Raw genomic sequence first — 26,713 nt, 5'->3', positions numbered from 1 at the left:
CCATCCCAAAATGTAAAAACCGTAGAAAAAAAGAGAGATTATATTATCAGCACTACATTTCAACTCAACAAAAATTTATTACGGGCAGCAAAAATTCAGATATTGCAAAGCAAATGCATGTACAAGATCTCTACAAAAAGTGCAAATGAGTCCCATTCAAAAGCATACCCTAATCCCCATAACAAGATCCAAAAGATAGTCACTCTAACCAGAACAACACGTGAAATTAAATACTAGTCAATTAGCATTTCTTTCATGTTGTTCACCCCAAGCAAATGGGGCAGCGCTAGCACACACGGATGAGCACAATCTTCCCATCCCTCCCACATCTTAATGCATGGCTGGTCCAGATGTATGAAATGATCCCAACACGAGGAGAAAATATTAGTTCTTCAACTAGTGTACATGGAAAATCAGGTAAGCGCAACAATCAATGTGTGAATTAACACTAATGGCAGATTTCTTCCATGGAAGCTTTTGCGATTTGGGATGAACCATCCATAGTTACGGGTGGCAACAAGTCCCAACTTCTTCTGGAATCGGCACTCGGTAGACCATTGAACAGACAGGAACCCTGCTAAAATAGTAAGTGTTCAATCAACAAGAAGACTAAAACTTGTCATTTTAGGTTCAGAGTGGAGAAATCCCTAGGTGATGGCATTCTCTTCACTGGTAGTCTTTCAGTTATTCTGTTTCAATTTCCTTTAGAGATGCAGTAAAAATTCAGCCTTCACTCTTTTTTGGAACACCTAGGTATTACCCAAAAGATGAAGTCAATCATAATGCAAGCACAAGAGAATTATAACTATGAAGAGATATGAAGGGAGATAAAGGAAAACCAAAAATGAAAATTATGTTTCCTGATTTGGTAAAATTGCAACCATGCATGACAGAGAAAAAGGTATCTTGGCAGTTTTCTTTTTCTTTTATTAACAAGTGGATATTCCCAAGATGTTAGTCAGAAATGATACTATATGCCTCTGCATGTGCCATAAACATTTGTTTCACTAAGAAAATTACCTTCACTTGGTTGGGAGCCACTCACATTCTCCCCTTGATGCATTTAAAATCGAAAAATGAAAATTCAAAAAATGAAGCAAGCTGCTTTTATGACTATCCTTGGCAAATGGCAAATGGCAAATGGCAAATGGCAAATGACAATATTGAATTATTGATCACAATCAGGAAACCAGTACCAAAACCAATTAAATCCTGAGTGGAGCTCATGAAACATAAGGTAAATAAAAAGTTGAAATGATAGACCAAGCTGAAATCATTAGGTTAATAGCTTATGATGAAGGGACTAGTGTCATAGCTTTCTTTTAGATACTTAAGATTATCACACTTTCAGAGCTTCTTTCACACAAATGCTTTGGCAATTTTCATCCCCTTCTTTGACCTATCTCCCTATTCCACTCCCTCAAGGGAGAGAGAGGACAGGTTTATAATTTGACTTGTTGATTTATGTTAACACAAAACCGACAATCTGTCATCATTAAATCATTTTATGTATGAACGACCAGCAATCCTTGTCATTACCTTAATTATGCATTTTGCTGGACTTGTCGGTGTACTTGCAGAATCCAATCCTGATACCCAATAGAACCACCAACTGGGTCCTCAATAAGATTTGCAAGCAAGTAGAAGCCTTCTCTAGGCTGTTCATCTTGCCTCACAAGATGGCATAGTTGATAGTATGATCTGTCACTCTCCCTTTGCTTTTTAAGCAAACCCATCAGTCCTCTTGACATTTCACTATCTAGCTCTTGAAGTGAAACCTGGTTCTCAATCAAAAAGAAAAAAATCACATCAGAGAGTGAAAGACAAGCAGAAAATTTGCAAGAGCTGACTCAAAACATCAACACAGTGAAGGCCATGAATCAGCAAAGAAACCAGCTGAGTCAAAATTTAGTTCTCCTGTTCCAAGTTAACTGCCATAAGTTGTGTCTCAACTCATTTTGTGCCTAAGTTGTCCTCTATCCTAACAGGCAAATTCATTTCCTGCACTCTCGAATATTTCTTTTTCCTTCTTTTTTTGACGAGGGGGGTGGAGCGGGGGGGCGAGCAAGAAACACAACCTTTTAATAAAAATAGTATTGCTGCACCAAAGAACAAATCCTTTTTTGGGATAACCGAGAAATCACGATGTCCAGTGGCACGCAGTTCAAATAATACTTCAACTCATGACTTTATATTTGTGCACAAAACAAATGGGGAACCTAGATTCAGAAGAAGGGAGGTTGTGTATGCAGTGGCAGAGCCAGGATTTTTGCTCAAGGGGTTCAAAGTATAAAGAAGAAGCTCGGGTGGTAATGCAAGTGCGCGGTGAGCGTAGCCCCCTCGGCATGCTCTTTGTACAAGCAATCATAGATATTTCATTAGTTCATAAAAGTAAACACCAAACTAATCAAAGATATAGAAAACAAAGATACGTTGATAAAAAGAATTTTAGCGGAACGGCTGAATTACATAAGTTAATTCCTAAAACATATGAAAATTAAAGGATGAAAAAGGGAGAGAGACGAGGAAGAAAAATAATTACCTTAACCTGCTAAATTTAACTTATCTTATCATACCACATTAAGCATTTCTTCCTACTTTTATCCTGCTCCATCGAGCATTTTAAAAATTTCTTGTGTTTTTTATACTTTTATTTTGTAATGTTTTACTTTATTTTGCACTTTTTTAAAATTAATTAAATTAGTATCCCTTCAATCATATGTTACTATGAAAATCGTCAAGATTCTCTAAAAAGTGTGCAAGAATAGAGTTATTAATATTATAATGCATATTCAAAAGATAAATAAATGGCATCGTCAATTTTATAAGTTCATATAATTCAATTAAATAGATTAGCCATCATTTGTAAAAAAAGACAAATGACGAATAAATCAAATAAGTTTAGTTTCCATCTCTCTAAACTAGAATTGAAAAAATAAAAAGAAATTCCATGAATTCTATTAAATTGATATTGTTAAAAGGATATTGATGATTTTTAAGTTTCTTCATTCAATTACATTTAATTTACCTTATTTTAAAAAATATATATTTCTATCTCAAATTCAACTTTAACATAATTCATCATTTTTTAGAGTTTATTCAAGTTAGTACACATAAAAAAGAGTTACGTTGAAATAAAATGAATAATAAATATAAGAAGAATAAAAAATAAAAATAAAAAGAATGTGTCTAATAAATTTAAACAAAGAAAGAAGAAGTGGTATAAAAGAGAAAAATAATTAAAAATGAAAAGAAGATCTTAGCCAAAAAGTTGAGCCCAACTAAGTCTTTACTATGGGACTTTCCCATTTTCATTAAAAAAAGAGAAAACATTTGTTGTATGTGGGATTTGAACCCATGACATGGGAGCAATTGTTGAACCCCTTATCCACTAAGATAAACTTCTCACTTGTTTTCAGGGGGTTCATTTTAATAAATATACTCATAAAATCAAAAATTGACCTTATATATAGTGTATAATTTTTCAACGAAGGGGGTTCGGGTGAATCCCCTGGACACCACCTACATCCACCCCTGTGTGTATGGGTCAGATCGCACACACCTCTATTAATTCCACCGGGAACCTGCTACCTCCACCCACTAGCACAAGTTCCGGGTATCTCTGCCCACCAAAGCTTGGGCAGATAGGACCATACACCCATGTTTTAAGGTTTCCATAAGCAAAGAAAGGCCCTATAGGCAAACACATCGTCAATTCTCAGTGGACGTTATATCATATGTAAGCAAACTTATTCTAAAATGAAAAGTGAATTACCCAAACAAGGATTTAAGATCTATAGCCATCAAGGATCTCTTTCAACAAGAATCTTTATGATTCAGAAAAAAAGCTGCTTCTTGACTCACTAAGTTCAAATTTGCAAGGCAACCAAAGAGGAGAAGTTATCTCTTTAGAAGCGCCGAAATCATTATTCGGGACTAAATTGTCCATCCTCCAAGTATTTCCTTCATATCTTGTCATCTGACAACTTTATAAGAGTAACATACTTAATTTCGGCCAGTGAAGTGTAGGTCTAGTGTCTGTTGTCGTAGGACTAGTCGTACCCTGTAGTTCTTGCCGTATCTTGTTTAGTGTATTTGTTTTTCTCACTATTTTGATGCTATTATTGTTTTTATCTTGTGGACTTTACCCTGCATTTCTGAAGCTACCCACAAATCAGAACATGAAGCCAATTGGAAATACTTCTGAAGTATATCTAGGAAAACAATAAAAAGGGAATCTTGACTGGATCTCAAGCATGACCCTGTTAACCTAGTAAAGAAGGCACACAAAATTAACCTCACATAATTTGCAATCCCTGAGTTGCAAAGTCCCTCCATTACTCTGCTCCATTAGTCATCAAAGTGGAGTGAAGTTAAGATGATGACATTTTGAGCTAAACACACCAGCAGAGAACTAAAGAGCTTTTCATCATGCAAAAATATAGAAGCCTAAACCAAAAGCAACTGCATTTAACTAGTTCTGTTTACATGCAGGCTAAAACAAGGAGATACGGAATTAGGGAAATGTTATAGATTCCACAGATTCGGATGGTGCAGTAATAAGGAAAATGTCAATAAATCAGTGTGAAACTAGAGGGGCAGAAGTAGAATAAAGAAAACAAAATCCAGAAGATGGTAAGAATAGAACCTATTGAAGACAAATGACAAATTATAAGTAAGATGGATTGGTGATACTTTTCTATAACCTAGTGAGACCAGTAAAGGATTGCGTGCATTTTCTACCCAAAAAAAAGGCGGGAGAGGGGGGGGGAGGGGGGGGGGGGGACTCCTAGCTGTAGCTTCCAGCACTTACCTAAAGGTCAGTGTTGGCTCACCAAAAAGGAACTAACCCTAAATACAAATGCCAGTGGGATGATGCTACAATAATTAGTTTGCATAGATTAAACAGAAGACTAATAACAGTAAAGAAACAGATAACTTATGGTCCTATGTAAAATCGAAAGAAAGAAGCTTGTCCAGAAAGAAAAAGGAGAGTATAGGTGAAGTTGAGTAGAGATTTAGATCCTTTTAATCAGCAACATCTATAAATAGTGACAATTTCCACATATGCTCCATGGAACCACTTTGAAAAATAAAATGACAATGTTGTTCTTGGCTTCCTACTTCCTATTAATCATTGTCGGAAGTCTAATCAGATTTTACCATTTAAATCAAACCAAAGTAAGTATCTAAGTAGTTGGCATTAAAAGTGCACAATCAAATTTCATATGGCTAACTGTTTGGTCCATTCAGTAACAAATGGAACCTGCCTAATATAGAATTATGACGATATGGCGGTCTACAAATCTTACCACCTTAGAGAAGTCAGCAGCAAAGTTTTCTCCGAGCAAATTCTGGATCATATTAGGAGAAAGCATTCTACCAAACCAGATGACAAACCGGAAACCATCATCATAGAGATAGAGACCCTGGGGATCTAAGCTCTCTGCTGTAAGTGGAACCTCTTTCAAGAGGTCTTTAGACTCCTCGGGTGAAGATGGTTTCTAGAAATAGAAAAATAGTAGGTTTTAGAACCTTTTAAGAAAAAACAGCAATAATGTGGAAGGGCTGTCAGATGCATACTTTTAGCAGATATTCATCTATACGTATCAAATTAGGATATAGAAGCTTCAACAATCTTTTAACGGGCAAGGCCATCATGGTATATCCAGCAGCGCATCGTTCATCAAGCTGAGCATCAGCATATCCACCACGGAGGGCAGTTGATTTGCATAAAGCTAATCCATATAATGGCAAGTACTTCAAAGATTCTGGATATATCATCCTTCCGGCCACACGGTGCTGAACAGCATGGAGATTTCGATATTCTCTAAGAGCTTTCACAATCCTGAGTTGAATAGAATTTCGAGCCTCTTCTAATTTAGAGGTCAGAGTTTTCTCAATGGCTGAAAGACAAGACTCACGTATAAGAAACTTAGAAGTACTAAAAGCAAAATTCTCAGTCAAAGGACCAAAATACAAGAAAAGTTTAGCTAAATTTACCAAGCCTAGTAAAAAGAGAAATGATGGCACCAGTATCAGCCAGGCGATACATTTCTCCTAAATCTGAAACAACAGGTGCTGCTGCTGTGTGTACCCTAATGCGCCTTTCTCCAGAAGATGAAGTGTATCTTTTAATTGTCAAGAAAGTGTTACAGGAAACCTTATTCCTCATTCATCATGGGAAAGTTCTTCAATTATCGAAAAGTAAAATTAAAAAGTAGAAAGTTAATGCTTCTATAAAATACTAAGAGGGAAATTTTCATCCAGAATGGACATCACATGGACTTCTATTTAAAAAGAATCTGGTGCAGGAGTACTCAAAAAAATATATGAAGTGAATTGAGCTTAAAACATTTCATGCTAAAGGATACAGTAGAGCAATTTGGAAAAATATTGTCTGGGAAGTGAGTAGTGTTTCTTCAAGGGATAACTGCATTGCATATGCTTTATCACAGTCGACAGCAGGAAGTGCTATTAGATCAGTGGATCTCAGCATGAAGTTCCCATGATAAGTTGTAAAACGAACACCTGAAAGCACCACAAAAGAACACCTTAGTGACCATTACCAACATACACTCCACAAACTTGCTCTTTATTTCAAAAATAACCTTTTCCACATCTTATGCGCATGACAGACTCCCAAGCAGTCTCCCTTGTAAGATCTCGGGCTAACTCGTGACGCAATCTATCTTTGTGAATAGAAGCTTGAAAATTTGGATAGTAGTATACCTGACCACCTGTATACTTTGCCAGCGTCCCTACAACATGATTAAAGAAAATTATACACCAACATCTCATGAGGATGTACCTAGACATTAATAACTGCAGTGACCAACATTGCGAACTCCCATTATGTGCAACTTTCAGTCAAATAAATTGAACTACCTTGACTATGGCAATACAGAGGACAGGGAAGGTTTCAGTATACCAAATAATTTAAAGCATGACACACTTTTTCACAGTTCCTTTGTATGTGATTTATTTCTACTAATTCTGCTTTTACTTATACTTCTAACAAACTTCAAAGTGAAAGAACATCATAATCCCTCAGAGAAGTCACTCAATTAGCCTTCCCTGATTGCCTTCTGCACAAGGCCCCTTTATAAAACAAGATTATGTTTGACAGATCAAAAGAGCCCATAGAATTCAGTGAGAAAATTTTGGGCATATGGAAAAAGAATTTGTTGGTGTTAACCTAAATATTCATCAACTGACAACTTGAGAAAGAGGAGGATATTAGTGAGTTAGTGTTGCACGTGCAGAGAATCTGGAGAAGATACTAATTATCCATTGTTGCATTGCAGGTTGATAACACAATTGTGGACCCTTGCAAGCTAGCTTATATAATAGATCAAGGGTGTTACACAATGAAAATGGAGGACGCAACCACGAGCTAGACTGAAGATCACAGAGGATAAAAAGTGGGAGAAAGACAGCCTGGAACATCACCAATACATCACTTTTGGTGCTTATGTAATGCAAGAAAGAAAGAATGTTCCAGTGTGCTCCAATGACATAAAAGGCATCAAAAGATCCTTCATGTCTCACTTGTTAATTGGTGTAAAGAGTAAATACAGTATTAACAATTGGAAACTTGTTTAGATGCCAGTAGACAACTTGGCCTGAGTCAACTTTTGACAGCAACTTGATGCTTAGTAATGAAATCTTTGACTTGTCGAAAGGAATATTAAAAAAAAACAGACTATTCATCAGCTTAAAAATGAAACACAGTTTAATTTGTGGAGTAGAAGTCCTTTATCGTTAGAGTTCAATTACCTATAGTAGCTATGTCAGTATATTTGTCACTGAAAGCATATACATTGACTGCTATCTGATACTTGGTGAAATCAGCAGCCATCTGTTTATAGAAAGGATCTTCAGGTACTCTCAATGTATGCTCTTTATCAGTTCCATAAACACGAAGATCGTCTCCTCGCAGTTTTAAGCGGCCAACACCAAGTGATGGAAGACTGCTTTGAAAGATCAGCAATTTACCGCCAAGTTGGTTCTGGAAGCAGAGAAGTAATATTAGTCAGTGTGAATCAACGGAAGGCAAAAAAGTGAATTTACATAATGTGAAAGGAAAAACTTCTGTGCTACCTAGAACTTGAACATCATAAAATCATGTGAATAGTATGGAAAGAAGGTCGCGCACCATAACCATGAAGGCTGTTTTAAGAGCTGGACCAAAAGCTGATTCCACATTCACATTATCCTGAAACATTGAAGGAAGGCTGTCTAGAAATGCATCTACCACAGTTCTTGATTCTGACAAGTTGACAAGAAGATCATCTGGCAATGGAACAAATACATCTTCGAGATCTGACATGACCATCATTTGAGGTTGAGTCAAGGACGACTGTTACAAGAGGAAAACAACCTAGGTTATTTAACAGTAAATGCATATTGATATTATGTGATAAGATTAATCATTACTCAGCTGACTTGCCTTCATGTTATAAAAGTGTACTGTACTGTCATAAGTTATAAACCCGATCTGTGTTCTCGGAAATCCAGGCAAGCTGTCCAAACTGTTCTTGATTGTTTGTGCTAAAACCTGATATAGATTTATAAAAGGGATTAACAAAGGGTATACCAGATAAACTTGCAATTTAACAGATTATTCTACAAAAAATTACTCCAGTAGCCAACACAAATAGAAGTTTAACTAGACAGGCAATTGATACTTGAATGAATATCAAATTAAATGACAAAATTTGAACACAGACCCTCTCAGGCTCATATATACAAACATTCAGGCTCATCTAGGTGGATGCTTTCTCAGAAGCATTCCAATATAAGGTGGTAACAGCAAGACTTGCATCAACAAGCCACATAATAATGACCAATAGAGAACCATCTCCTAGTTAGGCAACTTGCACGTAAGAAGGATTAGTGGCCATAATTGATAAAGTTTGGATTGATGTGTCCTTTATTGAAGTTACATAAAAACTGCAAAGCTCAATAATTAAATCTCTTACCTCAAGCATTCCACTTCTCACAGCAGTCAAAGATACATCGATGAGAAAAAAGTACAGGGGAGGCATTGGAGGCCGGACCATGTACTCAGCTGGAGCAATAAACTCCACGCTGCCTTTGGTAAGTTCAGGCCTTTGATCCAAGTCGACTCTTCTGCCACTGGCATCCAAATGGGCGAAATATTCACCAGGAACTAGACGTAATGAGGAAAAATGAGCCCATGCATTTCAAAAAAGGACACAGTATTCTACATCCTCAATGTGCAATGCTAGCAATGAGAATCTGTAAGATACTTAAAAATGAAAAAAAGCACAACAACATAGCTGGGAGAACCTGAGATTGAATGCGAATTAGTAAATATATGGTGATGAAAAGAAACCATAGTAGGCACATTAAGACCAGCATAGCTATTCAGCAGTCACAATCGAAGAGGGCATGATAGAGTATCAAAGTTCTCTTAGCAGCAATTTGAATGAAAGGTGAGCAATGAGTAGAAGAAAGTCGGCTAAAGATGCAATGAGCAGAAAGTGAGGTCTATATAGAAGTTTTTGTTCATTAATAAGATAGCACAGTTCAGTGTTAAAGCTAAGTGGGGTCATTTTATTTAGGCATTTACTCACTAATCATCTGACCTACTATCAATTACTTAATCAAGGTTAAGGTTGTTTCTAAATCGGGACGCATGTATTCTTGTAAGTACATATTAGGGTGACAGCTTCATGCACATTAACCCACTTCCCTCCCTCCCTCTAGCAATCCCCTCCCATCCTACCCACATATTAGGAAGTCAATCAGTGCAAAAATGCAACAGAATATTCAAGGAGGAATTCAACTATTCTAGCTACACATTACTGAAACTATTAAAGTGCACTAAAATCAAAAGGAGAATCAAAAGGAGAGCTCTGACGATATACTAGTCAAAAACTCAAAACCAGAAGCAATATCAGTAGTGACAGTACTTTACCTTCATTAAGCAATGCACATATATTGCATCTCCACTTTCTTCCACTGTCAGTGAATGTCACATAAGGATTTACGTAAGTGCGACACCTTCTACAGCGGATGATACCTGTTGGGGCAAAATTAACCACAGGAACTTCTTCCTGTATGATGTAGATTTTGCACGTAGAGCAAATGAGATTCACATGAAGCCTTAAAAACTGTAACTATACAGAATATGAAAGAGTACTATGTCATGAATACAAACCCCATCAGGTGCCTCGGCGAGAGGACAAACAACTGCTCCAAGAGATAAGTGCCACCTTGAAGCCAAAGACTGAGAATTTGGTATGCCGCTAGTTGTCAGCCTCAAAAATCTTGAATTACAGTTCATGGGATACATCTCAGACAAAACGTTACGCTCAAGATCAACTTCAATTGGTCTCGGTAGAACCTTTGAGTCAAGGCCAGAATCAAATGATCCTGGAACAGATCCAATTGAAAAGGAACTGAAGTCTTCCACCAAACCCTGCATAGCCGACGTAGGAGGCATGGATCCTGGACGTTGAGATGTTACAGCTGGTGGCGCTCCAAACCCTCCTTGTTGAGAAAGATAGGGGCTAGAAGCTGCTGGCACTGGTGGAATATAGCCACCTGGCTGAGAAGGAAATGGTACTGATTGTCTAGGTGGCGCTCGTGCAAACCCTGAAGACTGCTGACTTATATACCCAGGAAAAGCAGATTGAAAGCCAGGTCTAGCAGCAGGATAAGCTGAACCTCCTAGAGGAGAAGATGGCTGTGTGGTTGCTCTGGCAGCAGAAAACTGGGACTGCATGGGAGCCTGATGAACATTAGAATTAGGCTGCAGTGTGTATGCACCTTGAGGAGGAGATCCCATCGGAACCGTAGGAGGTTGGATTTGTGGATGATGGGCAACAGGAGGTGTTGAGAAAGGACCTGAAACAGGTCTAACTGGGGCTGCTACAACAGGCTGCCCCGGCATTGAAGTACGTGGAGGTGGTACCTGAGCTGTAGAAGGAAACTGCGGTGCTGGGAAACGTGTAAAAGGGCCAGAGACTGTCGGCCCATATGGAGGTGCTGATGTTGGAGGTGGCCTCCCTGCATCATTAGGCATACCGGGTGGCATCGGTCTAAAAGTAGAGATCCCTGGTCCAACCATGGGGCCAGATGACGAAGGAGACGACATGGTCGGAGAAGAAGTAGGAGGAGCAGGACGAAAAGCAGAAGCATCAGATCCAACCACTGGACGAGATGATTGAAAAGGAGTTGAACTCTGCGGAACACCGAAAGGTGTAGAAGCAGGCCTAGAGGGAAAGTTTGGCCTATTGGGGTATTCAGTGCCCATGGTCACAAAGGACCGCTTCCTGAAGCATTATCAGCCAACACAAGCAAAAAGACGTGTCATTACCACAAAAATCAACACTAAAGCACAAAAAAAGTAATGCAAGACTTACACATCAGCCAAAATAGAACGGAAACAAATATTTGCAGAGTAATAGAGCAACCCAAGAATGTAAAAAAAAAGATACGGACAAAGAAGAAGATAAGCAACTCCATTGAATTAGATAAATACTTAATAGAGGCCTTTTCCATTATATAAATGTGCAGTCTGCTGAGTCTGCCCAGCAAATAAGGAATTTCGGGAAAATGACAGACAGGGGAAAGAGACGTATAAGAAGGGCATAGCTCAGTTCCATTTTCTTTAGTTGCCTACAGCACAGAGAATCTAGTTTCTAGTAGCTAAAACTTGTAGAGAAACACTCAATAGAAGCCAAATCTCAACAAGGTTAGCTTCTATTCCAATAACTTCCTTTAATCCCTAGCATTAATGTTGTTCCAGCAATCTATATTCCATCATAATAAATGACAAAAAAGTTAAATAAGAGCAGTATTGGTAAATTCTGTGTAATCAATTGTACAATCTAGAGCAACATTCAATTCTGAGGTTGATGTGCATATCCATTATTTGGATCAAACTAACAGTAGCACCAATAATTAGAGCAAGTAGCCAAAATCCATACTCGGTTTAACTCAACATACAAATCAAACTAATCACTCAACAATACAATTCAGTATCTGATCTCAGAAGATCAAAATTAACGCATTATCAAATTCCTTGAATCAAGAAAAACGAAATCCAATCTTTGATGACGAAACAACAGTTCCAAATCGCACAATCAACGAGAAATTGGCATAGAAGTTGTCGATTTGGAGTGTAGGTGTAAATTACCTGATTAGAGATCTAGCCGGTGACGTCGCCGGCAAATAGTGGAGTCGGAGTTGAGAGAATCAGCGATCAGTCGCAGCGAGGTCGAAGCGATGGGTTAAATCGCAGGCGAGTGTGAGGAGTTAAAAGTTGGGCATATAACACAAGTCATTGTTTCCCTCTCCTTTTACACGAGAACTGTGAAGATCCAATTCCGATGCGAGAAATAATTTTACTGCAAGGGCAAAAATAAAAAATAGGATGAAATCAGAAGACGAGAGATTTCACTTTTGCCCCGGGAGATTTCAGTAATCTTTAACATCCTCCTCCCCTGCTTTGCCCAATTTACATTTTGGCCCCGCTCTAATTTTTTCCCCAAAAGAGGTGTGCGAAAATCGAATTAAAAAAAATATTATTAATTTATTTTTATTGAGTTATTAAGTTAAAGAAAAAATATTGGGTTATCGATTCAGTATTAATTTTTTAATATTGGTTATTTGGTAAATCGATAACTCATTAAGATTATAATAATTTACTATTTTAATATTTACTCATACACATATAACAAATAAAAAATATTAATATAAATATATAATCAAGATATCATACTATCGGTGACCTATACAATTCACACTTCACAATATTTCATAATTCACACTATATTTACCCTTAAGCTTTGTTGCTTTAAGCTTACAAAGTCAAAACTCAAAACTTAAAGAATTAAGAACGACAGTTGCTATGGTTTTCAAGTTGCAATGACGAGGGTTAGGCGACGGCGACGGTCGTGTTTTGTGAGTTTGAGTTTTTTCTTTTTTTACTTCTTTTCTTCTCCCTTTTTTTTATTTATCCTCTTCTCCTTTTTCTAATTTCTCCTCTCTCCACACCCAGTTTCTCAAAAAAATTCAACTTTATTGGTAAAAAATTAATAAATTATTTCATTCTAATTGGGGTTAAATTTGATGAACGTTTGAATATTTTTCTTAAGAAACTCTTTTACCTTTTTCAATAGCGTTCAAATTTTTTGAAAATTGTTGGAGAAGTCGTATATTTATTTTGAAAGCATTTTCTTATTGGTTAAATAAAAAATCAAACCGTTAAAAATCAAAAATCGATAACAAATATCTTATTGGTTTTGATTATCGATTTAGCATATTTAAAAATCAAAAATCGATAACAAATATCTTATTGGTTTGATTATCGATTTAGCATATTTAAAAATCGAAAACTGATAAAATGATCCGATAATACTAAAATCAAAGCGAATTGACCGATATACACACCAACATATGTTAATGGTCGAACACACATTTGAGAAGTTTGAACCATCATTTTTAGTAAGTATCTTAATTGTCAGTTGTTGTTTTTTTTATTTCAATTATCACCAGTTAATTTTTCTATTTGAACTATCATCGATAATTTTATTTTCTTACCTAAACTATCACCAGTTATTTCATTTTGCTTCTACCTTTGCGACAAGGTTTGTCACTCCTGTTTTACTCTCGATAATTATGTATAATGAATGAATTCCCAATCCCTAAACCAACAATCTACATTCAATAATAAGAGGATCTTAGAACATATATCCTTATTTAATCAGATTAATTACCTCCCATGAGTATAATGCAATCTATAAATGCACAAGTAATTCTCCAACTTGTTTCTAATGACAAAATCAAGTCAATGAATAAAATACATAATTATTAAAAATAATTATATGTTCGAGATTTTGAAAATGAAAATATCTTATTGAAAAAGTCATTTTAAAAAATAAATTTTGTAATATGCGAATTTAAATTTAATTGAACTTTAATGAGAATATCAAATAGTGAGTAAAAAACTAAAACTAAAAATAAAAAAATCATCCATGTAGTGGAGATTAAGATTACAAAGTATGTTGATTGTAATACGTGATGCAAATTGGCGAACTTTTAACTAGAACATTTTTTGTACACAATCTTTTGTTTAGACATAAAAAAAATATATATTGAAAAGTAATCTTACATTATGTGATAAAGTTGAAATTCTAAAATATTCAAGGTGTGTTTGTATTTACTTTTAAAATAATATTACAAATGTTGTATTTTATTATATTTTTGTGCAAACTTCACTTGTTACCATCATTCCCACTGATATCATTAAGTAATTAAATTACTTGTTATTTGAAACTCATTAATTCAATTAGTCTCATGTATAGGACTTTCTAAATAGAAGCAAAACATTTTTTCCTGGTTGAGAAGAAGTTAAAAAAATTTATTCTTCATTTTTACATAATGAATTTTTTTATTTATTTTACGTTTTATATATTATTATTTTATGTTTTAATTTGTGGAATAATTATTTAATTTATCTCTCTTAATTTTTTTAATTATATTTAAATCATTATCTCAATACTATAGTAATATTTATATTTTATTTGATTTGTCTATGTATAATATTGAATAAAAATTTGTAATGTGTACTTTTTAATTAAATAAAAACAAAATAATTTTTTTATTTTATAATAGATATTTAAAATAATTTTCTCTCTATAAAAATGTTAATATTAAAAATACATTGATACTTATTCTTTTTCATAATTTGACTCTCAAAATTATTTTAAAAAATAATTAATCCAATACAAATTACTTTTTTCAAAAACACTTTTTTTTTAAAATCAATTTTAATAAAAATATTTCTAAAAAATAATCAATTTTTAACCACTTGCCAAATAGCCTCTTAAAATCATGACTTCATTGCAAATCCAATATGTGACGTTGCGCGTGATAAGTAAAAGAAAAAAGGAAACCAAAGATTGGATCCTGAAAATGTTAAAAGGCTAAAAAGCTGGCCACGGGACGGGAGGAGTATTCACACTGTGAAGAAATGAGGTTGCAGGTGGGATCTCGCCGGAGGCGACTATCTCTCCGCCGTGCACTCGTCGCTACTGCAGCTTTCACAGTCTTCGGACTGTTGATCCTAACTTTGAGGTCCGTCGATCCGTCCACTCAGCTTCCAATCACCACCTCTGAAAACGTGGATGATAAGCCAGCTGATACAAATCTCCACTCCGATGCTCAACCACTCAAAACATGCACAACCGTGGAGGAGATGGGTGAGGTGTTTAGCCCCGGGTTTTCGGAGGAAAGTTACAGAGTGAGGAAAATCATCGAAAGTCACTTTGCTATAAATGGTACTACTAAACTACATTTCATGTCATTTTATTGTTTTCTATTCGCTTTGTGAACCAACGTTGTACTCATTTTTCCATAAAATTGACGGAATAACTGTTATATGTTCGGAAAATTAAGGAATCGCTTGCTGCTTTTCAGGTGCTTCCAGAGTTCGAGCGCTTCCGCCGGAGAAGTTCTGCAGACATGGTTTTGTGTTGGGCAAAGCGTCAGAAGCAGGTTTTGGTAATGAGATGTACAAAATCTTAACTGCCGGAGCACTGAGCGTGATGTTGAACCGGTCGTTGATAATTGGGCAATCCAGGCATATTGGTTCTCTCTCAAGCCTTTCTATTTGTACTGTTTGTTGTACATGTTTGGTTTCGAATTCCATATTTGTTGTTTATTTCCCTCCTAGTTTTGACATCGAACTATTTCAGTCCACTTGGAAGCAACCCGCTATAGTACTGCCTCTATGCAGTGAATAACTGGTCCTTTTTGCAGTCATGCTTTCAAAAATCTTTTTTATCTCCTTCAAGTAGAATAACATGTCTTAGTATAAATGCAAATTTTGCTTCATTAGTGAGAAACTATTAAACACACACAAATGTACACATATGTATGCATTGTATAGGTGAAGGTCTTTTTCTTCACACTAATAAATAAGTACTGATCATTCATAGCTCATTTACTGGCCTAGTACTCCAGAAATATCTTCTTTATTGTCTAATTTTTGCATTTTCAAAACTTCAGGGGTAGATTTCCTTTTGAGGATTTCATCTCTTACTCCAATCTTACCTTCACATTGAAAGAAATCAAGCACCTTTGGAGACAGAATGGTTGTCTGACCAAATATGGGAGGCATCTTGTTATCAGAATTGATGATTTCCAGAAGCCAGCACGAACTAATGTCCTGTGTAGCAATTGGAGGGTCTGGGAACAACCTATTATCTGGTAAATGAGAATATCATTCATGATCCATGTTCTCTCCACTCTTCCTAAAATTTGACAATAAAAGAGTAATTATTTCGATGACTGACTTCGTTGGGACAGGTTCCAGAATACCACGGATGCTGTGTCTGCTCAATTTTTCTTGAAGAATGTACATGATGAGATGAGGATAGCTGCTTCTGATTTATTTGGGAAACCAGATGACCTTCACCATAGGCCTAACGTATTTGGGGAGCTAATGAGACTTCTCATATCTCCATCAGAGAATATTCAACATGCTGTGAACTGGGCATTAAGAGGTGGTGCTGACCCTGATATTGCTCTACACATGCGGATGCTTATGAATAGGTAGTGTAACTGGATTGTTCTTGCCTTCTACATATAATAAATTATTATTCTGATTTCTTAAAAAAAGAAAGAACACTCTCTGAAGTTTGAAGGTATCTGGTAACTAGTAGCTGAAGTAACAAAGTCTTCAGTTCAGTTGTGACAATGTGAATAAGTTGAATAGTTGGCTTGGTTTCTTATCAGTATTCTGTAGTAATTTCCACAAACATCCCCTTGTTTTTGTAGCGACCGAGTGCACTCAAATCAAATTCCTAAACTAACTCAAGGAAACATGAATTGGAGGAAAAAGATATTTGGCCTTACCTTCTTATTAAATTCTGCAGTCCTCTCTTGCCACTTTAGTCCCGTGAATTCCTTTCGTCTTTTTCGCCTCCCCATCATTTTCTTTTGTCAGTGAATTTTTCTTTTTGAATTCTCCAAATGAATGTGCATTTGATATTTGATCCTTTCATCTTTAATCTGAGATAGACTATCTCACTTTTTATGATGATATAAAGCAAATTTGTTGGATCTATTAAATCCAGGAGAAATGAGTCAAAAAGTGCACAAGCTCATGATCATACCATTCTCAATACCGGAATACTAGTTGCCTAAGACATTTAAGCTCCAAATTTGAAGCTAGTTGTTAATCCTAGAAGCTCCTGTTCAGTTCTGTCCATGAAGTCCATTTGGACCACCAGGCTATTATAGAACGTAGTTCTATATCTTCTTCCCTTGTCTTTCACAATGCATGAATGAACAAACATATTTAACCTCCGGTGCTTTGTTTCTGATATTAGTGTGTAATTTACAGTAGATAATCTTTTTTTGATAATCTCCACTGTAGATTATCTTTTATGATGCAGTGTTTGGAAATTAGTGAAGGGAAAAGAAAAGAATGGAACTGAGAGAGTTTGAGAAAAACACTTCCATTGTTTGGTTTGGATGATGTAAGAGCAAGAAAATGAGGGTCAATTATTTTCCAGACCGAAAAAAGAAAAGAAAAGAACTTCCCTTCATTTCTGTGTGATAATTTCTTTTGTCCCTTAAACAAAACATTAGTTTCTTCTCCAGCAACAATTGGAGCTCAAGAGAGGATTGTTGATTTTCTTATTGCTTTCCTTGTTTAAGTTATTGTTCCAAAATTTTCTTTTCATTTTGAATGGCGATGCTTGTCATCTATCCAAACCTTATGCAATGTGTGACTTTTCAAGACCTCAGGATCTAGGTAATATGACCTCACTTTGGTTAGATGAGGTCAATAATTCACTGACTTGTATGGGGTTCTTCCTGTTTTTTTTTTTTTTGGTCAATCAGAAAGAAGTGAAATAAAGAGAAATTTTCTACATGAAATTAGTTTATCTTGCCTTGGAACACTTGCAATCTATTACAATGATGCATTTTTGTAACAGAGGTTGTAGAAAAAAGATTTGGTGCTCTTCCTTTCCAATGAATCTGAATCATACATGTAGCACTGGGATGGTTGATGTTGTGTATATTTTCAGTTTTTGCATTATACATTTTTCAGTAGACTGTCAGGGAGAATTAACATGAACCCTTACTCCATAATTAATTATCAATATTCATCCTGTATATTTTCTCAGGTCCATTAAAGCAGTTCAAGCAGCCTTTTCTTGCATCAGAAAATCTGTGGAAAATCTAAAACTAATGTCCAAGCCTATAGTAGTTTTAGTTTCAGATAATCCTTCTCTGGTCAAAGATATTGCTCCAGACTTGCATCAGTTTGCAGAAGTAAGCTGCTTTTGCCAATTCTGTATTGCTTCATAATCTTTTAACATAACAGGAATCACTAGTTATGAGTGATTCGATCTGTAGTGCTCGACTTCAACAATCTGATGGAACTGGGTTATTGACATTCTTTTATTTGTTTTTGCTAGGTCCTTCACTTTGATTTCAAACGCTTCAAAGGAAATATATCTGGCAACTCAAATTTCCGTACTCAAGATTTTAGAACAAAGGATTGGGGTACAGCTCCAAGATGGGTGGCATTTGTCGATTTCTTTCTTGCTTCACGTGCAAAACATGCGGTTATCTCTGGGGCTCACCGGCGTGTTGGGACCACGTTTGCTCAGCTGGTTGCAGCGTTGGCTGCAGCTAACAGCCTTGGTACTTTTGTAACTTCTTACACAATGGTTTAGTTTCTGTCTGTTGGTGAATATGCCTCTTTTTAAGTTTCTCACTGAAATATATCTTTCTCAGAAGAAGATAGATCCTCTGCTGGATCAAACTTCACCTTCTTCAGTAGCTTCCAGAGTAACTTGCTTGCAGAAGGTCTAAAGAATCAGATTGGTTGGGGGCATGTGTGGAACCGATTTGCTGGTACGTTAAGCTGCCACAACCAATCAAAGCAATGTGCTCGTACTCCAATTCTTCCTCCTGCATGGTGGGATGGACTTTGGCAGTCGCCTATTCCACGAGATGTACACAGAATGGAAGCATATGGCATCCGTCTTTCTGGTTTCGGGACATTTAATGACAATCAGCTACACTCTTTCTGTAGTTCGAAGAAAAAATCTGTGCTCACCATTCCATTAATCTAGATATATTGCTGTCTACGTTCATTGGGAGATTTCTCCTAGTTAGGCTGATTTTATTTTGGCATTCAGCTATTGTTTTCAAATGATTGTACACAAATTGAGCTGATGATTTGTGGAATGCATGGTGGAAAAGTTGTTGTATTTCCCAATGGCCTGACAGATTTTACTGAATTTATAATTACCAACATTATCGAAAGCTGTGCCACATTCTAAAGTAGTTGGAGTCCAATATATGAATCCTCATTATCAATTTTGCTTCAGTTGGATTTATTTATTCATTCTAATATTCAACAAATCATTAGGGTTTCTGCTGATATACCCTTCTCAAAATAACTCCTACCCCACATTGAATCTAATTTAAAGTATCTAAGCCTTAGGGCCTGTTTGGACATGACTTAGAAATTAGCTTGAACAGAAGTTGAAATTTTACTTGGACATGCAATTTGAATTTTTTAAGTTTTATGTTTTCTTATAAATATTAAAATCATATAATTTGTGAAAACTATCAAAATTTCTTGAAACTTTTGAACAAGTATTGGAATATTCCAAGGCGGTGAATTAACTCAGGAAAAGAGTAAATCACACGGCCTACTAAGAATTATCCGGGGAAAAAAGAGTAGAAAAAATTAAGGTCCTACCGGGAGTCGAACCCAGGTCGCTGGATTCAAAGTCCAGAGTGCTAACCACTACACCATAGAACCAATTGTTGCTTTATTCTAACTTTAGTTTCTAATAATTCTTACAATAAATTCTCGGGGAAATATCCTTAAACTTCAGGCTTCAAGTAAATTTGTGTGGAAATTTTTCACTTCTGTTCTCAATCCAAACAAAAATGTTGTGTTCAACACCATCGTGGTCATATCAAATTTGTAAACAGTAATGTGTTGTTCTAATATTGGTTACGACTGTCTCAATTTTCTGCATCTTTGTTAAAGCTGATAGGTAATGTAATTTTTCAGATAAGTTGGGATTATATATTATGGTTTGGCAATTGGTTTCCCCGCTGTCTCAAATATCTTGAGTACATCTTTTAGGAGCTTCAATTGCCTTGCAATTACATGACTTTCGCAGTGAGGACTAGTAGTTATTTCCCATTTCTTCATAAATGCAGGGAAATTGAATTGGAGTTAGTTTGTAATTTTAAATTGTTGTGTTAATTCCCCTTTCCGCCGAAGAACTTGTAATGCGAGCTGGCGCTCTATTAGGCTAAGCAACGTGTAAAAGCGACAGGTCTACTCAATCAAATCCAAAAACATTCAAGAATTGAAGTTCTAAAATAAGAAATGTTTGTTCCTATCAATGCAATGCAGCAATGTCCGGGGAAGGGCCGCACTCCGAGGGGTGTAGTGTAAGCATTCTACCATAACCAAGCACCAGTGGTCTGATTCCACCATTCAAACCCGTGACTTATACAACTTTACCGTTACTCTAATGATCCCTTTCTTGATCCGTCAATTTATGCCCTAAAGATATCACAATACTTCGCCTCTCATGCACTCTACAATGATTACTTAGTAGATGCAATTGAAAACCGCATTTTCCAAGATGTATTTATGTCTTGACGTCCAGTCCTTGAAGAGGAAATAAACATAACAGAATATTCTTATCATCTGCATTAAGGATAGCAGACACCTGATAATTCATACAATTCAATAATGGGTTTATTACATCTGAATCCATCAGGAGCACAATGTCCTCTCTAGCAATTCTTGCAACTCTCCGCTCTTGTATGCTTCTGTAATAATACAACAATGCAACTTGTTAGACTCCAATCAGTTTGAATCAAAAATTGACACAAACGATGATGACATCAGCCGCATCAAGTGCTCAAAATTGTCTTCGAGATGAAAAGATGGAGTAAATTCCAAAAAACTACAAGGTTAAAATACCTAGACACATTAGAGGTGTGAAGTTTATGGCTTATCTAGCATCTGCTCACAAACTTGAATTGACAGTACTAGATATGGAGTTTAGGGTGTTTCTTTAACTTAGGTATAATATCAGTAATTGTGTTCGGAAATTTTTGTACGGATCACATCAAAGTTTAAGATTTGAATAGTTAAATTGAGCCGAGGGTCTTTTAGAAACAGACTCTCTACCTCAATGAGGTAGTGGTAAAGTCTGCCTACACTCTACCCTCCTCAAACCCCACCTAGTGGGATTTCACTGGGGATGTTATTGTAAAAGACGTATAAAGTAATAACATTGGTGGAAGAATGTCAAACGTTTTAGAATGTCCTCAAAATGGAAAGAGTGCCATATACATTGAAATGGACGGAGTAGAATATAAAGTCTTGTTCATGATACATATATTCTCCATTAAATTTTCTAAGAGTAGCTTAAATCCAGGTGAACTGATCATTTGATCTAGGGAGTAACAATCTACTATCTAGTAACAAGTGGCAAGCATAGTCATTTACATTTTCAATGAGGATGACTACAATTGGAAGGTAATAACCCAATGTAAGGTACTATCGTTCATTGGCAAATTCTTGTGACCCAAGAATTAATAACCGCCATAAAGCAGACATTCAACTCATGCGTAAATGCAACCTTGCTGATGGACAGCAAGAATGGGTCAAGGTCACAACCATCGGAACTTCATGCACCAAACCTGCTACTAGACCTATCTGTGTGGCCATTGTAGAGTAAAATTCTTGTATTTGATGTCCAATCCAAGGCCTTAAACCAAGTGATGTTTTCAGGATTACAATTCGGACAGTACAATTGTCCCTCCAATCGAGGAAATAGACCAATTGCATGGTGGAATCTTTTCTAGTAGGATCATGAGTAGAATCAATGGATTGGTCAGACCGTCGAATTTTGGTAGGACTGCATGATCCTATGTTGTTCAGACTCTCCAAAAATGTTGCCGCATCCGTGTCGGATCCTCCAAAATGGCACTAGTTTTGGAGGATCCAACACGTATCCCTCAACATTATTGAAGAGTCCGAGCAAGATAGGCATGATCCACGATTCTATGATGATGCTGTTAGTTTTCAGCATCTCTTTTGTTCTTTTTACAATCCTCAAATTTTCGTATGTTCTCTTCATTGTTAGCAGTTGACAGTTCGCTATGAGATGATTTAAGCTGCGAAATTATTTTCCAGCCCAACTTAACTGTCGAGGCATGCATCTGGCCCTAACTTCCTTTCTACTTCGAGAATATGTGATTGCAATAGTCAAAGTATGATGTCATAACTAAATTTAGAGACATTCAAAGCATGACAGATAACTATCTTGATATAGGCAGGTCAAAATATAAGATTGGCCAACAAATATTAACATTGAAGGGTGATTAAAAAGATGGAATAGGGAGAAGGGTTTAGTAGAATGGAGATCAACATAGAAACCTTGCTTTAGGAACTAAAAATTCTGGAAGGGAAAGAGACAGGAGGGACAATATTGAGGAGGAGGATATCTAAAGAAGCAAAAGGGCAGCCCGGTGCACTAAAGCTCCCGCTATGCGCGGGGTCCAGGGAAGGGCCTGACCACAAGGGTCTATTGTACGCAGCCTTGCCTTGCATTTCTGCCAGAGGCTGTTTCCAAGGCTTGAACCCGTGACCTCCTGGTCACATGGCAGCAACTTTACCAGTTACTCCAAGGCTCCCCTTCAAAAGAAGCAATTCTAGGAAAAGTTGAAAAAAAAAAAATCACCAGTAGTATAGAAGGTGTGATGCAGGCAAAAAATACGAGTTGGTGATGAGAAAAGGAGACAGCTACACACGTTTGTTTCTAATAGAATGGCCAATGCACATGCGCGAAACGATTCGATTGAAATTATATATATTGATGGCCGAGTACTAGAGAAAGAAGGAGAACTCCAGGAGTGATTAACTTTAAATTCATAATTCTAGCAATTGTATACTGAAAAAACTAACCATTACTATTACGACAATACTTACCAATTTTATTCACCAAAGGAACAGTTACCTGATTAGTTCAGATTTTCCCACATCCTAAATCTAGAATCGCTCAAGTATCACTCTCATAAATCAGAACTGCTGCTGAGTGTTTGAGATTCCTCATAGATTGCAGTGATTAGGGATCAAAATGGTCAAACAACTCGTGTTCAGGTTGCAGGTTCTTTCTAATTAATAATCTTGGAACTTAATACACTGATCTAAGTCATAACTTGGAACTTAACATACTGATCTTGACAGATGGAAAAGATAGTCTTCCCAGTGAAATCCTTTTCCATTTAATTGGTGTACACTATAGAGGCAGGATGGAAGATGTTCAACATCCGTGGAAGTTCATCTGGAAGATAAAATCTGCCATAAAAGTAGACTTCTTTGGGTGGATAATAGCATGGAACTTGTAATAACTCAAGATAGTCAAACAAAAAAGGGAGAATACGTAGAGCAGCCGGCAGCGGCTACTACATGTGCATGCCCAGTAAAATCAGTCAACGCCTTTTTTACACTGAGGTAGCCAAAGATATCGAGAATATGTTTTCTTTAGATGTATGCAATGAATCGGGTCATATCTAGACAATTCTTGAATGCCTATGGAAACCTTCCTAATTAGAAAGGCAGTTAACAGATTTCAGGAACTTTGGGATACAATCCCTTCATTGTGTCCTCATTTAGAGTCAACCTAGAGAGATTACTACTTTGGGACCTTACCTTACATTGAGGAACTTGACAATAAGAGCAATTTGATAAAAGTACGATAGGGTTAGTAGTCTAAATGCAAGACTCAAGAGGTAGCAAAGATATTTTTAACCATCACATTTTAAAAGAATTGAAAAGAGAAACCAGTTAAAGGTGGGCCCACCATCCCCAAATTTCAAAGGCTGCAGTTGGTCCTAAGGGTTGGATCCAGACAGATTTCTTGGTATTAAAAAAACCAGTTAAAGACTTCAAAGGATGTGTGAATGGAAAAAGGATCAGCTTAGCAGTTGAATGTTGGGGAAGAGAAGACATGATCAACAAGGTGAACTATGTGGTGTAGGAGGTTGAATTGACTATAGAGTGCAGAGAATTCTTACATTCTGTCCAAATTATTTAGGGTAGTTATGCCAGATCTTCTCAGCAACAAAGTGCTCAATCCCAAATTTCAAGAGCTATGATAATTCACCATATTATGAACAAAATTTCAACTTGACAGTAGTTCATCAAAATAGTAAACAACCAAGAAAGTAAGAACTATGTACTACACCTTCAAGTTTCTTAACATAACATAAAAGGAAACACAAAAATTCCTTCTTGGGGACCAAGGTTAGAATCCAGGAAAACACAAAAGACACTAGTTGATTTCTTCCCATCTGACTTAGCTTTAATGGGCAAAGTTACTTGTACCTATGTTGGTGGGAGGTAGCAGGTACACATAAAGAGTCAAGGTGAATGCACGTTCAAAAAAAGTTATTATGCATATCGAAGTATAAATTTGTTTACCTACCTACAACAATGTCACAGCCACCAAAGAACTCTCCATCAATGTAGAGTTGTGGAAAGGTTGGCCAACTGGAATACTCCTTCAATCCTTGACGAAGTGCTTCATTTTCAAGGATATTTATTGTCTCGAAGGGTGCATTTAGTGCTTTTAATATCTGAACCACTGTATTTGAGAATCCGCATTGTGGAAATTCCTTGGTTCCCTTCATGAACAACATGATTTTTTGTGATGTGACAACCTTATCCAGCGTAGACTTCAAGTTAGGATCCAGAGCTTCATGAGCATGAAGGTTATCAAACACATGTCAGCAATTCTTAATTCATGAAGCTAACAAATATGAAGAATATAGAGAAAATGAGTTGATACATTCCAAGCATAATAAGAGAGAAATATATGAATATACAATGATAAATAAACGCAAAATGAGCAAAAGGACACCCAGTATACCATAAAATCACAAGAACATAGAAGCACACAACCTGGAGCAGCCAAAAGGTTGGGGGGAGATTTCTCTGACACTCTTTTGTAAGCATAAATTGAAAGATTGTAAATTTATATGTTCTTTACTCAAAACCATCAAGTAAGCATCCGTTCCTCAAAAGCCTGATTGACAGGATGTCATTCACCAAAGGTTTCTTTTTCAACAAGTCCATCCTTGCCATCACAACTCTTCTAAATAACCTACAAAGAATGCCAACAGAGAGGACTTGACTCGAATATGATCTTTTTCCCTCTAAGTCTTGCCTTACTAATTGCCTCCGCTAGCAATTAAGGGTCTTCCATTCTAAGTGAGCTTCTACCAACAAAGAGATTATTAACAAACTTATTCATATTTAATATACTTTGCACAAAACTTTTCATCTCTCTCCAATTATGAGACTAAGCTCCCCAACTTGCAGAACTGGTCAGAACTTAAGTCTTAACTGGCCAAGTATTTCTACTTGGGATCTCAGCCTACGATAATAGATGCTTATAATAATGGTTGACTTACTTACTAAGCTATTTACTTTGTTTGCATTAAGGATAAGAATTACTACATCACAGACAGCTATTTAAATGAAGGGGAGCCTTGGAGTAACTGGTAAAGTTGCTGCCATGTGACCAGGACAGGTTCAAGCCTTGGAAACAGCCTCGGGCAGAAATGCAAGGTAAGACTGCGTACAACAGACACTTGTGGTCGGGCCCTTCCCCGGACCCTGCGCATAGCGGGAGCTTAAGTGCACCGGGCTGCCCCTTTAGACAGCTATTTGAATCGAAAGAATCGTTTTTCAGTTAAACGAAACGATACCGAATTCTGCTTAAGAATCATGATTTAGATAAGACAATAAACTGATACTTATAACTTACTAGTACTAGAAAATGCATTACTATGCAACTAATTCAAGTAACAGAAAGCAATTACTTCCAACACCGTGAAAAAACTCGTACTAATACATTTGCAGTAGAAGAAATAAACACAGAATGATTGAAAACCCTATACTTAACGTATATATCATCATGCGAAATTAAGAAGGGAAATCCGTTTTACCAGATAGACAACGGATGGATCTCAACCGTCCAGTCCGGTTACCGGTAGCAATTGAACTAGTGGGAATGGTAGAGCATTGAAGAGGATGACCGGAATGAGCCGTAGGGAGAGAGAGATAAACATCGGTTGTGGGTAACTGAGCTGCCGAGGGTCTAGTGCTCCTGAAAACGGACGGAAGTTGCCATCGAAGCGAAATTCCGAGCGACATCCTCCTCACTTTCCTGTGAAGTCGTCTTTCACACGAATCAGCGCTAATATCTATCCCCCCCAAGCCATTAACCACTCAGGTGCTCTGCTCCTAACCGTAGATTTACCTTCACAGGTCCCACCCAAAATAATAAATAAATTACTCAATTATACTAGTAGAAAGTTTAATTTTTTATTATTTTTATTATTTTATTTTAAGATAAACTAATATAACTTATCTTATTTCGCTATTAATTATTATTTTATTTATTTTAATTTGTTTGTTTAATTTTGACTTGATACGAAATGTAAGAAAATTAAAAAAAAAATGAATTTTACTGTATTAATTGAAAATATATAATACTCTTTAATTTAGAAGTTTTGAACGAAAGAAATAATGGTTATTGATATAAACATTTAAGAATTGTTAGTAATTGGCGATTCAGACTTGTTGATTCATCAAATTCAA

The 26,713-nt window shown here is 36.4% G+C and overlaps 3 protein-coding genes and 1 non-coding gene across 7 annotated transcripts; 1 reads left to right on the top strand and 3 right to left on the bottom strand.

Annotated features, from left to right (window-relative positions):
- Positions 1 to 57: 57 nt before the first annotated feature.
- On the bottom strand, positions 58 to 12,407 carry LOC129875235 (protein transport protein SEC24 A). Of its 4 annotated transcripts, none has more exons than XM_055950684.1 (14): positions 12,173 to 12,407; positions 10,190 to 11,306; positions 9,947 to 10,085; positions 8,985 to 9,175; positions 8,453 to 8,560; positions 8,159 to 8,362; positions 7,780 to 8,011; positions 6,612 to 6,761; positions 6,375 to 6,531; positions 6,004 to 6,131; positions 5,584 to 5,906; positions 5,313 to 5,504; positions 1,540 to 1,778; positions 58 to 749 (listed from the first exon to the last, which is right to left on the bottom strand). In XM_055950684.1, exons 2-13 carry the CDS (start codon positions 11,285 to 11,287, stop codon positions 1,545 to 1,547), a joined length of 3,156 nt encoding a protein of 1,051 aa, XP_055806659.1. In that variant the 5' UTR covers positions 11,288 to 11,306; positions 12,173 to 12,407; the 3' UTR covers positions 58 to 749; positions 1,540 to 1,544. The 4 variants fall into 4 exon arrangements, with proteins under 4 accessions (XP_055806659.1, XP_055806660.1, XP_055806658.1 ...); XM_055950685.1 differs by having other exon boundaries at positions 58 to 577; XM_055950683.1 differs by having other exon boundaries at positions 58 to 574.
- Positions 12,408 to 14,937: 2,530 nt separating this feature from the next.
- On the top strand, positions 14,938 to 19,271 carry LOC129874676 (uncharacterized). Its single transcript, XM_055949999.1, has 7 exons — positions 14,938 to 15,317; positions 15,457 to 15,619; positions 16,048 to 16,248; positions 16,348 to 16,593; positions 18,177 to 18,324; positions 18,471 to 18,699; positions 18,793 to 19,271. The coding sequence occupies exons 1-7, from the start codon at positions 15,011 to 15,013 to the stop codon at positions 19,131 to 19,133; spliced, it is 1,635 nt and encodes a 544-aa protein (XP_055805974.1). The 5' UTR covers positions 14,938 to 15,010; the 3' UTR covers positions 19,134 to 19,271.
- A 488-nt stretch (positions 19,272 to 19,759) lies between these two features.
- Positions 19,760 to 19,831, bottom strand: TRNAQ-UUG (transfer RNA glutamine (anticodon UUG)). The gene has a single exon. It is a non-coding gene; the product is annotated as a tRNA-Gln (tRNA).
- Positions 19,832 to 20,641: 810 nt separating this feature from the next.
- LOC129873931 (uncharacterized) lies at positions 20,642 to 26,389 on the bottom strand. The gene is made up of 3 exons (XM_055949124.1): positions 26,059 to 26,389; positions 24,534 to 24,803; positions 20,642 to 20,865 (listed from the first exon to the last, which is right to left on the bottom strand). The coding sequence occupies exons 1-3, from the start codon at positions 26,264 to 26,266 to the stop codon at positions 20,810 to 20,812; spliced, it is 534 nt and encodes a 177-aa protein (XP_055805099.1). The 5' UTR covers positions 26,267 to 26,389; the 3' UTR covers positions 20,642 to 20,809.
- Between the last annotated feature and the right edge of the window lie 324 nt (positions 26,390 to 26,713).

The sequence above is a fragment of the Solanum dulcamara genome, chromosome 11 (genome assembly GCF_947179165.1).
Source record: "Solanum dulcamara chromosome 11, daSolDulc1.2, whole genome shotgun sequence".
Classification (NCBI taxonomy): Eukaryota; Viridiplantae; Streptophyta; class Magnoliopsida; order Solanales; family Solanaceae; genus Solanum; species Solanum dulcamara.
This window is presented reverse-complemented; position numbering and strand designations above follow the sequence as displayed.